The sequence below is a fragment of the Oryzias latipes genome, chromosome 8 (assembly GCF_053564925.1).
Source record: "Oryzias latipes strain Hd-rR chromosome 8, Olatipes_Hd-rR_3.1".
In the NCBI taxonomy this organism is placed as follows: domain Eukaryota; kingdom Metazoa; phylum Chordata; class Actinopteri; order Beloniformes; family Adrianichthyidae; genus Oryzias; species Oryzias latipes.
Genome location: NC_136244.1, coordinates 23,695,632 through 23,708,358, shown reverse-complemented (window position 1 = coordinate 23,708,358; position 12,727 = coordinate 23,695,632). Strand labels below are relative to the sequence as shown.

Sequence of the window (12,727 nt, the reverse complement as noted above, 5' to 3'; positions counted from 1 at the left end):
AGATATTGCATCGGATGGGCCAAAAGCTCCCTGGTCAGAGCTTTTAGCAACGTGGAGGAGAAGAGGGAGCGGGGTTGCTCGTTGCAAACGTTTTCGCGCACAACTCAATGGTGAATCTCTACTCAACTACTGCCACTCTGCAGACACTCTATCCTAGAAAACAACACTTTTTGGACAAAAAGAGCAAAATCATAATTAAAAAATCACTGGGAATGCTTTGAAAATAGATCAAAAGATGATCAGAGTGGGACTTTGAGGCAAAGAAAGAAAAAGACCAAAAGTCAAGTAATACAATTGCATCTTTTTTTTTTTTAATTATTGATGTTCATTTCACTTTCACACATTTCTGTCTTTTTTTTAACATTTTATAGTTTATTTCGTATCAACTCTAAGAATGCATTTAACATTAGTAGATAACTACAGTTGACATTCAGCTTCTATGGGGACCAGGTCCTGAAGAGTCTGTATCAAGTAAAATCCCACGTTGACAGTGAAACTCCCCAAAGGCTTCACTGTGCTGCACACTACACGTCCTGCTGCCTGAAAGCTACTGTACATGCAACACATCTGTACAGTTGAGCTGATCTCTATTGACATATAGCTCATGTAGGTTTAGAAGTACCTGATGGCATGTAAATGTTTTACAACGCTACATGAGCTTTTATTTATAGCATGTTACATACAGTATGTGTTCTCTGGCATTCAGGTTTTAATGTAAAGCTTCCTGCATGGTTTCTGCATTCATTTGTGCAAACTATTCTTACTAGCGTCTGGTCATTTGAAGCTTCTCAAATGTGTGCATGTATAAGTCCCGGCTCAAAAGAAGAATCGCCGTTTTACTTCTTGCAGATGAATGCAGAAACCATGATTTCAACACAAGACTTTACATGGGAACCTCTTTTTTACAGCTTGCATGAGTCTCCAAAGGTTTAGTTGTGACTTCAGTTCACGAAAAGCCTTCATTGCATTAAAAAATATTCTGTTAAGACACAAAACACGTGGTAAAAAAAAAAAAAAAAAAAAAAAAAAAAGAGCATAAACTTCTGAACTCAAAAACTCTGGGTAATGCAGGCACTTGAACTGTGGTACACTCTTTGAGTGAATTCATATTATCTCCTATAAGTGCTACAAAATAACATCAGTTAGAAAGTAGTACAATTCATAGTATAAACATACAGCAAAGAAAGAAAAAAAAGAGAAAATGCTAAAGAATAAAGTCAGACGTAGTTTGTGAACGCGTCTTGCATATTTCCTGTTTGTTGCCAGGCGTCACATTCTCATAGTTTCTGTCTTCACAAGCTGGAGGAGAAGTAGAGGACCTCAGCGCAGGGCGGATGAGCGCGCTGCTGGAGGGCTGATTGGGCCTCAGGGGGGAGATGGAGTTGAGGCATTTCAGGGTTTTTTTCTTTCTCTCCCTTCAATTCAACTCTGGTCACTCACAGTTGAGTCTGCTTTAATGTCACAGCCAGGATCAGGATGAATCACACTGGCTCACTCGGGAGAAGAGTGAATCATACACTCGTCTTTGTGCGCCCGGTCACGTGTCCCCACCACAACAGCCTCGGAGCTGTTAGCATCCGCAGAGCCGCGCTTCCATTTATCACACTGGAGCGATTGATGAATCACAGCGAAAGAAATCGCCAAGCTTCGGTGGCCGTGTGATCGATGCAATGCAACGCAATGACTCATATTCCCTGCAACTTCCTGTCTGTGGAGACTTTTTCTGCTTAACACTGAACTTTAAAGAACTTCAAACAAGTGAAAGTGTCTTTTGAAGTATTCACACCCTCATACAGAGTCCTACTGACTATAATTTCAGGCCAATTTCACTGTTCAACCAATCAGATAGCGAACACAAAGCTGCAAAAGTCGTAAAACATCCACATCTCAGCAAATCTTGGGAAAATGTTGCGTTCAATCTTTACAGCAGACTTCTGAATCGATCCATTCCTGAATGATGCATGAACATTGACTCTCTGTATTTAGAAACAACATCTTCTTAAATATTTTTGTAAATATAAGCAGAGCACGTCTGTCCCATCTGAGCTGGACCACCACAGAACCAACCCCTGGTCAGTTTTAGCCACTAAATGTAACATAAAAAATCCCTTTCTAAAGGAGCAACCTTTTTCTCAACTATCCGTCAGGTCAGAGGTTTTCTAGAAATAAGAATCGTAGAACCTTCTTTAAAACTTTTAGATTAAAGTTTGATAATTCAACATTTACATGATGTTTCAGGTCATGAGGGAATTCAAGCCTGAGAACTTCCTTCTTTCCCCCTCCGTCAAAGTCTTTCCATTTTGCAGTTTAAATTAGCAGCTGGAAGGTGTCTTCTACTAGAAAGCTGCCCTCAAGCTTAAGAAGTGACTGCTTTAAATCTCCATAGCGATGGAAATGCCAGTCCCCCCATCCAGGCTGTGACGTCTGCAGCATCCATCCTGCTGGAAGTGGACAGGAGGGTGAAGGAAGCTTGAGCCCATGAGGTTATGTGATTACCTTTGTGTGAGGACGTTTCCCTAATGGGCTCGTTGTTGACATGAGTGCCAGTGACAAAGCCTTACAGTCAGAGGACACTCTGTAAAACAAAGTTGGTGGGAGGGAGTGTATGCATGTAAAAATGTTTTTATCTCCAGAGGGGAGTCCCTTTTTTTCCACTTAAAAGATGGGATTCCTTCAGGCAGATTTTACTCTTTTCTTCAGTCCAAAATGAATTTACACACCTGTGATGACATCCCAGCTCAGATCAATTCCCTTTTTTCTCCTCACACACCTGAGGTTCTCCTCTCCAGCATCCAAAAAGAAACGTGGACTAAAAACTCAAGCGACAAAGCAAAAGCAAAAAAATAAAGCAAACATCTAGCTGAGTCACCTTAAGTCCAGGAAGCTGTTAAAATAGAAACTGTGGAGGCACTCTGAAGAGATTAGTGGAGTTGAAGAGGATCCAGTTCCTGATTATCAATCAGAAAAAGTTGGGACTGAGTCCGACTCCCCTGCAGCATTTCTGTGCTGCTCTGACAGTTGGTGATTTGCAATGCGCCTCACAAAGAGGGACCAGGATTATCTGAGAGCAGGACACCAAAGAGGAGAATATGAAAGGGGCTGCTTCGGACTCTTTGATGCTGGGAAAAAAGTAAATACAGACATCAGAGTCTGTCTTTTTTGCCTTTCAGGCGCTCGTGAGCCACAGCAGCTGATCATACGACTGAAAGTAAAATAGGAAACTTCAAAAAGGGAGGAAGATTCTAAAGTGGCAGCGAATGAGAGTCGCATGTCAACAAACTGGGATTTTCCCTTAAAATGAACTGGCATGTGTCCGTTATTACCTGTCTGTGGTTCAGTGATCAGTATTGCCATTGGTTTTGTTTCCAGGCAAAAGACAGAGGTGGACTCAGAGTGTCGGATGAGTCACACTGTGGCCCAAACGGAAGGTCCACAAAAGTCTGTTTTTAAAGTCTCTCTGTGGCGCCCCCATGTCTCCACTTTGGTCCTTGGTAAAGTCCTCACATCTCTGTTGCCAAGTCCTCAGCCCCGACACCTCCTCTTCCTCTTCAGACATTGGGGGGAGGTGAATTCGGCTGGGAGCTGCCGTCCACCCTGACCACTGCAGAGACAGGAGACACAAACGGGAATCATTTTCACTGAAACCAGCAGCTTCTCGTGATAGCTTTCTTCCAAAAGTTCATCTTTGTGAGAATAAAAAGACAGTCCTTCCTGTAGGGGGCCCTGTGGGGCCACTCTCCATCTGACCTGGAGTTATTAGAATGGATGCTGTTTTCCCTCAAACCTCTTAACCTGCTGTCAATTGAGGAGAGCCATGGAAACGGCTGTGGAATGCATTTATGAGAAGACACTTAAGTCCTGTGGGTGTTTTCCAGCCTTGATCAATGCAACCAAGCCTGGGAGTGCAACAGGGTTTATCACGCAGCTTTAGGTGGATAAAAGGAGTTTTTTTGTGTCGCAAGCCTCATCGCAGACCTCAGAATTCACATTAATGATCCAAGCTTTACTGTTTCCTCTGTGCGCCTGCACTGAATCTGTCCGGCGACATGCGTGGTCTGCAGCGCTCCTCTCTCTTCCTCATTTCGTAAACAGTCACGACCAATGACACAGAGCAGAGACGGAGCCATCCACACACATCCGCCCGTGCACAGTGGCTCACACCTGTACCGCTGCTTCAGCCCAACCCCTCCCGGGATGAGATTGCACCTCATTTCAGAGGCAGCACTGCTAATAAGAACCATATGGCCAGCTGATGTTTTATGGGGTCCGACCTCGTTGTAAGAATCAATGGAAGCTCTCTTTCCCTGAACCACAGCAATCAGGTCTCCTGTGAAATGTGAACTACCAATCAGACCCGAGCTTTGTCACAGACTCTTTTTCCTCCTTCTTTTATTCTCATCTATTAGCACATTTGCAGCATGATTGGATCATCAATATGGACCTGGAATTTGCTGCTTCAAGAGAAATACTGAGCAGTTTTGTGATTGTGGCAATAACTGGAAGAATAAAATTTCAGCTTATTTCAATTTTTAATAGCAAATTTTACTGGAGACATGAAAAAAACCTGTTACATCCGCCAAGTCAACCCAAATGTGCCGCACGTGTATTTTCATAATATTGAAAAACCTGTCAATTAAGTGGGTTTTCAATCATTTTATTAAAACTCATAAATTGATCCAAACAGTGTGTTGTAATGTTTAATTTTTAAATTTTAAAAGGAATTAGGTAGAGACAAATGTAAGATCGTAAGGAATAGAAAATAAGCGGCTTCATCCTGTTTGGTTCTGGTTTCAGGTTCTACCAGCTGACTGTTTTCTGCAGATCTCAGAGGTTTTGAGACCCACCAGAACATCTGAACAGTAAAAGCCTTTCTATTAGGCTAGGATTTGAAAGCAGAAGCAATGCTATCTAAATTCTTGTCAAGACTCAAGATTTTTTCAGTAGGACTGGTGAAAGTTTAGGAAACAATATAAATGTATTTTATTTTGGCTGAGCCGCGTTGTCATGTCGCCCGAAGCGTACTGCCATCAGACCAACCTTCCAATCCAAACTCCAAACTCATCTGTTTAAATCTGCACTTTCCCTCTGATTTTACTGTTCACTTTCTGTCACCAGCTATTCGTTGGGCTTTTATTGTATACCGGTATTTTCTGGTGATATTATTGACTCCTCTCTTGTACAGTGTCCTTGAGTTTCTTGAAAGGCCAATGTAAATAAAACAGGTTGTTTTCATTAATATTGCTTAACATCATTGCCGCTTAAATTACGTTCAATGTAAACAAAGCTTTATGATGGAACAGTTTCAAATATCCCAACTGTGTTCAAATGCACTCTTGTTCAGTTTTTGTTGCTGCAGTGCTGTAAAAATCACAAGAGTAGAGGAAATGTTTGCCGTCATGAGTCAGTTCTGCCTCAGTAATCTATCAGGTGACTCAGCTCCTCTGTAAGTGTAGCTCTGTAATGTGACACGAGAGCTGCTGCTACTAGAAGAGACCAGCAGAGCCATCAAAGTTTGTGGTCGTTTAATCGAGTTTGATGTAGGACTTGGAGATGTCAGCCATGTTTATTTTGAGTTCACTTTTGCTGTTTTGCGGTCGTCGATTTGGTTACTTTGGAAGACCTAACTTCAAATCCAGCCCTCTCAGAGTCTAGACTTGAACCCCAAAGACTCCTTTGTGGAATTCTATAACAGTTTGGGTTTTTTGAGCGAGTCAGGTTTTTTACATCCCTTTGCGTGTTTGTGAGGGGGGAGCAGGAAGCCGCGGCGGTTGTGTGCGAGCTCCAGAGATAGATGGTTCTTTGATGAGCTGACAAAGACGAACCCCTCTTCATGAAGGAGCTCCCATCCCTCACAAGCCACTCTGGAACCCCCCCTTCAACGCTCTAAGCTTTCGTTTGTCAGTCTCTGTTCCTCAAATTTAGTTTCTAAAAGCATGCTTGACTTGTTTTCGGTTGAAATTCGCTCTCGTAAGTTTAGGCGCCAGTAATGCAGGGTCCACTTGGAAGCAGGAAGCTCCCTGCCATTTCATTGCATTACAGTGCACGACACCCCCCCACCCCCCCTCCACCCCCCGTCATGCACATCTAATGGGGAGCGGAACCGACAACCTCCAAGCAGATTTGTTGCCTGTTCTAATGGTTTTCACGCTGACTGGCTGTACTAATGCCAATTATAAGGAGCTAAACACGGATGCTAAACCGGGTCTGCAGAACGGTCCTGGATCCCGTCCTGCAACACCTCCTAATGAGCCAACGAGTTAGGAAAGCGACAGAGTTAACCAGGAAGTTCCTCTCTCCCTGAACCGGCGCCAGGTTCCTCCTACAAAAGACATTCTGTCTTTCCCTCATCAGCCGGCTTTGCATTTGTGGATGGGACGAATGCAAATAGGTGCTCAGATTAACCTCAAAATAAGCCTTTCCCAAGCCTCATTAGGACGTTCAGAACTGCAGGGCTGGCATGGACTGCTCAAGAGGAAACTACCCCACCAGTTGGCACATCTTTACCCCCGTCTAACCCTTTCTTAGACAAAATCAGAAATATAAATAAGAAATACTGTGATGTCTAATTAGTGAGCGTAAAATGCTTTGAATGGGATTTCAATTTTTGGTTTTCTCTCTACGCACTGAGCTCCTGCAGATTTTTAGCAAAACTGAAGCAAAGTTCCTATGATTCCTACACAAAGACCCGACTTCCTTCAGCTTGTTTTCAGCCATAACCTGCTTACTTCAGGTGCCTCACAAGGATGCAAGCATCAGTCTTTCTGTCAACTGATCGTTTTTCAATCTCAAAGCAAAAAGAAAAACAAACGTTTGTTTTGTTTCAGGGGGAAAAACTGGCAAAGGATCTGTGAAAACCAAATCTCAGTAGGATATCATGTTGTAATCAGTCAGGATGTTCTTTGGCAGTTTGAATATCACTGTGAGCAGAAAGCAATATGTGGTGGTGAGAACTCTGTCATGTCATGCCAGGCTGCAATGCAGCTTAAAGCTACTTGGTGCAAAAAATACCTTTTTCACTAAAGAAAAACCAAAGTTTCGGTCAAAGGAAATTTAAAAAGATAGTTTTAGTTTTAGGTTGGTTTTTTTTGCTCATTTTATTTACCTTTTTTGCTTCAATATTCTCATGAAAGGAATCGTACCTATCTGTTCCTGGGTGTGTGAGCGTGACGGCTGAGGTTGGACTTCAGCCTGACCGTGCTGCTGCTGCTCCTGCAGGCTCTGAGTGTCCACTGAGATGCCGCTGTCGCTGTGCAGCTTTTCCCCCTCCGGCGTCACCATCTGGTTGTTTGTCGCTGCACGATTGTTAGCTGCCTGTTTGTTCTGCTTGCAGCTATTCCACCTGAGAAGAAGCAGGAATAATTTACCAGTATTTTATTAATCTGCAAAAAAAAAAGAAAAATCCAGTCTGTTTTATTGTTATTAAATGTTTATGTCTTGTAAAAAAAAAAGCAATATTCAAGTAGACTTAAATAAGCATCTATTGGCAAAGTGACTGCAACTGACTAAAATACAGCTCTTCCTTAACATTCCTTTTTTTTTAAGTTAATGCTGTTCAAGCCATCTAGTTGTGCCAAAAGAAAGTACACCTTTTTTCTTGCTTTAAAATTAAAGTAAAAACATCTAATTAGTGACATAACAAATAAAAATCTTGTTCATCCATTTGCCACCTTAACATGATTCATCGTCAATGTGTCATGACAACTCAAAATATTAAAAAGGTTAAACTACTAAAAAGGAAAATAGTAAAGTATAAAATAAGTGACATAGTAAATAAAATAAAAGACAAAACTAATATTATCGTTGCTTATTTATTTTTTTCTAAGCTTTGGTATATATATATATACACACATATACCTTATGCGTGGGTATAACAGTGTGCATCGTATGTATGGAGTCTGTTTGTATTTTATCCCACTTGGTTTTTATGAGGTGTTGATGTGATCAGAGTATTTATATCACAGGAATCAGAATAGAATTTAATGAAATGCATAAAAGTCGCCGCCGTTTGACCACAAATGAAAACCTGGACCTAAATCAGATTCTGCGTGAAAATAATAACGGTGCAGTTTTAAAAATATATTGTTAGTCTTCTTGCCAGCATAAAAAGTCAAATAAAATTAAAGCTGCCTGTGGTTTTGCCCTCACGGTCCCCTCCGGACCCGCCTCCCTGGCTGAGCTGCTGCTACTGGCCCCTCACTCTCCCCCTTTGCCCCTGCTACCCTGCTCAGAGCTGCATGTGAAAAATTGATGGAAAAAAACACTCTTTTTTCCATAGTAACCACTTTGTTTTTTGACCGCCTACTGGTGACCAACAAATGTCTTTACTTTTTAAAATAATCTGCAAAAGTAAACTTTTAAATTTCCTTGGTAACAGGAAATGTAATTAAACATTACAACACACTGTTTGGATCAATTTATGAGCTATGGAAAACAAAAATTGAAAACCCCGATAAATTAACAGGTTTTTCAATATTCTGAAAATACATGTGCGGCACATTTATGTTGACCTGGCGGATGTAACAAGTTTTTTTTTATGTCTTCAGTAAAATTTGCTATTAAAAATACTCGGGCAAAAAAAAAAAAAATGGACGAGCAACAACACTTTTTTGAGCTTGTTACGCTAGCGCCATTCAAAAAACTACGACTTCTAAATCCAGGGGATAGATTAAAATCCCTCGGAGGAGTTTAAATTTGTAGCTGGTACTAAAAGTGCTTTGTTTTGTTTTTTTATTTAAGATTGTGTCCTTCCAGAGGTCAAAGGTCTAAGAAACGTTAGTTGTTGTTGGAGACTTAAGCTGTTGAGTGGTGTTTGAAATTTTGTAAAGATTACTCAAACAAGTTTTCTTTTTTTCTTTTTTGTGAAAATCACCAAATTCGACTCATTATCAAAAAATGGCCATCAAGCTAAGGACCATCCTATAAAAGCTTCCTGTGAATATCCCTAACACCTGTGTTTGGGTTTTGTTAGTGGATTTTGAAATGATTCTTCTTTTTTTTTTTTTGAGCTTCATAATAGAGTTTGGCCCCATTCTTTTTTTGACGATTTATCTGCTGTGATGTCATCATTTTTTGGGGGGCAGGGTCTTCACTATCCCCCAAATTCTTTTACATCAGGTACTAGGTGCGTGGAAATTCTGGTGAGTTTGTGAGTATGTGGCGAGGGTCCAAGAAGAATTGGGAAAACAATCTGGTCCTTGCAGTCCAGAACTGTTACTTAACATAACATTCTATTTGATTTTGGGTTTTGATTGGCGGAATATGATTTTTAGTTTGACATGTTTGCAACGGACTAGAATGAGGAATGTTGGTGGTCTCAAACAGTAATCATTAGGAAGTTCCATGTTTTCTATTTTTTTTCACCCTCTGTCTTCTGTTTAGGAGAAGCAGCCCAACATGACACTGTGTGGAAAGAAAAAATCCTGCTGCTGTTGCCGCCGTTTATCAGCACAACGCTGTGTATTAAGCTCATCAGAAGCAGTTTAAAATAAACTCTGCCAACCCTGGAACATAATTGTCCATTACTGTGGTACATTGCAAACATTGTGATGAGTGTCAGGTTGTAGCAGGAAAAATGCTGGTCGTTTGAGTTGTTGAGGTGTTTCTGTTATTGCTCTTCCTGTTAAACATGAATGATTTTCCTTTAAGACTTGCAGAAAGTCACATCATTTTTATTGTGCTGATGCCTGGCAAGAAGAACATGTGGATTATTAGCCAGATGTGAGTGTGACTGAGCTGATAAGTCTGCTTCTCAAATTTCCTTGGTCGGCGCTCTTCAAACAATCAATGCCACTAATGAGCTTGTTTACTTGCTTTAAATGTGTTTAGCTGCTGTTTGTATCTGTCTGTGGGAGTGTGTGTTCTCACTAATGTGTTTTTGTCGCATTAAATGTGGTTGTTTTTCCTTTAAGGTCTCACGATGGTGTGTTTTTAAAGGCGTTGAAGTATTTTATTTTATTTTTTTGGTGACATATGAGCCAAAGTGGCTTCGGAAAATCTTTTTGTTCTTCCTTCTTGGAGTAGATCAACAGCCACATGTGCTCCATTTTCAGCTGACCTCTTGAAGACGATGTAAGCCATCAACCCCACCACCACAGCGGCCAGGATGGAGCAGTAGATGGGAATGAGGTTTTCATTGAAGCCGTGGCCCAGGAAGTGAGGCGAGCCGGCCCTGGGTGTAGTGGTCTCGCTGCTTGGCCATGGGTTGTCCAGGTTGGGGAAGTCTTCAGATGGGAAGGTATCTGTCATGTCAGAGGTTGGAATGACATCTGTGGGGGCGTTGGGATCTGTAGGACGACAAAATGAAATATTTTAGAGTTAAATTAAAAAAATAAAAAACATTTGACCTGCTCAGAACAGCCTAAAGGTCCCCCTGACTCACATGTTCTGTCAACAACACCCACACGGAGAGCTGCAACAACAGTGTCTTTAAAAACACTGCTTATCTGAATTTTCCTTCATTTGCAACAAAATATAAAATTCATAAAGCACTTAAGCAGACCTAATTATTTCTTTGTAAAAACGTCAAAGTAAAAGAAGTAAAAACAAGTCTTGTGAAATATGAATTGCTACTGAGGTCATTGTTTTTTTCAGAAAGCTAATTAAACATTTTTTGCTGCTTGTTTTCTCATATCCATCTGTTTTTAGGATCCTTCTGTTTTATTAAATTTTGATGTAAAACTAAGGTGCCAAAAGTTAAAAAGTAAACTAAATAGATGCCATAAACAAGACAAAAATCAGAGAAGGACCAAGAGGAAAACCCAGGTGTATGATATGAGAGCTCAAATGTCTCTTATGCAGAGTAATAACTTCTGGAAGACTTTGAAACCCCCAAAAAGAACTGCATTTGTCTTGTTCAGATTCAGATATGTCACTTTGATGATTTAAACCAAACATGTTTGCATGATTTATTAAAAAAAACAATAACAATAATCATAACGGCTTCAAAGCAGGCAAAAAAACTAAAGGAGGGTCCATCAGGTTGACTCATTATCTGAAGTTATACAATGGTACTGGTGAATACTTGATTGGCTGCAGGATGTCCATTAAAAAATGATAACGGACACCTTAAAAAAAGGTTCCCGTCACACAGCCTGTCAGATTCCACAGTTTATCACAACAGCCAGACAGTAGAAAAGATCTCTGTCCTTCAAATGTCTCTTTGTCCTCTGTCAAATGTTACCGTCAACCGTAATGTTGTCTTCCATTGGGAATTGTTTGCTGTCTGCCTTTCTGTCTTGCAGAAGAAGAGTAAATATGTGTTTAAGATTAATTCTATTATAAATTAATTTTAAAAATAATTTGTTGGTCCACATTTAATGATCAGAGTTAATGTTGGATATTTCTTCAGAAAAAGCGATCTAGAAAATGACTTGTGGACTTTGTTTCTTTGACACAAACTTGTATCACTCAGCATGACATTCAGTATTTACACACCTTTTCTCCACTAGTGGCTGCAGTAGACGGAGAGGCAGGTTCTGTAGCCGTTACCGTGACAACAGGTCATACCATGTATTAAAAAGTCTCCTTCTTGTAAAAAGATATTTAAATGTATAAAAAAACAAGTACTGATAGTTTATTTCATATGTATTTCTTTCATAAGTGACCATGGTACAATTGAGATAATGCGTCGTCCATTAATTTCTGATAATGGACATCTCGTCAGGCATTGTCCCTATTTGAACTTGGAGTTGATCTCAGAATGAAGTTAATGCAGCCCCATTTACCACATCTATGTAGAACCTCTGGATAAAAACAATCTCCTTACGAGGAATCTTTATTTGCAGAGCTCTTGTTTTCTAGGGTGTGGTTACCAGATAGCCTGCACACATGCTGCAGCTGTTTCTGACAGACAGATGGGTTCTGCCTGGATCGCTGTGTGCAACAAAGGAAGAATGTATGATCCTTAACCAGCGAGGCAAAGTTCTGCTGCTTATTTCTCACCACATCCTTTGTGTGGGTGATGTGTGCTCATTGCGATCATTAAGAACATCTTGAGGAACAGGATCTGCTGCTTTAGTGAGGTCACCTTTTGCAGCTCAGCTCTTGCCGAGGACAGAATGATGATAGTTCTCTGTGCTACTGGTGGGTCTGGTTTCCATCACGGCAAAAGGACGTACAGACATTGTTTTTTCATACATCTGCAGATTTCCTGTTGGTTTGTGCTTCATTAATGACCATTTCCCATCCTGCATCAGCAACGCGTCTTTTCTGATGAACTGTTTAAATCACCCAATCCATCAGACCTCGCTTTTGTAACGCTGCTGTTCTAGGGAGCAGTTACTAGTTACGTCATTATTCTGTGAGATGATTAGAAACGAGCCGAACAGCCCACGGATCCCTCATCCTCTTAGGATTCGACCAAGCAGCCAAAAAACTCCTCTGAGCACAGAAATGTGCAGCTCGGTTCGGATCCTGAAACTCTCAGCAGAACCTCAGGCTGCTGCTCATTAGCTTTGTCGCAGGATTAACCTCACGGGGACCCCTGGAGCTTCTTTTAAGGCCAGAGACGAGGGGCCTCAACCCCAAATTCCTTTGGGATTGTTTCTAAATATTAGCATTTTTGAGGGCTGTGCACAACTTTCCCAAATCAGCACTTAATCCATGCTTTACAGCACTATAATGTGCAGTTATGAGCAGACATATTTCAATTATGAATGTTGATTAGGACTGTTCCCATGAAGACCCCATGCTGTTTAACTGCAGCAGTTTTAATATTATGTATGCAAAA

General features: G+C 40.9%; 1 protein-coding gene across 1 annotated transcript in view; it reads right to left on the bottom strand.

Moving 5' to 3' along the window:
* Positions 1 to 289: 289 nt before the first annotated feature.
* Positions 290 to 12,727, bottom strand: part of ngfra (nerve growth factor receptor a (TNFR superfamily, member 16)) — a 31,833-nt gene continuing 19,395 nt past the window's right edge. The window contains exons 4-6 of the mRNA XM_011477846.4: positions 10,055 to 10,283; positions 7,140 to 7,339; positions 290 to 3,601 (exon numbers count right to left, since the gene is read on the bottom strand). Of these exons, the coding sequence (XP_011476148.2) occupies positions 3,549 to 3,601; positions 7,140 to 7,339; positions 10,055 to 10,283 (482 nt within the window). The 3' untranslated portion in view covers positions 290 to 3,548. The remainder of the gene's footprint in view (positions 3,602 to 7,139; positions 7,340 to 10,054; positions 10,284 to 12,727) is intronic.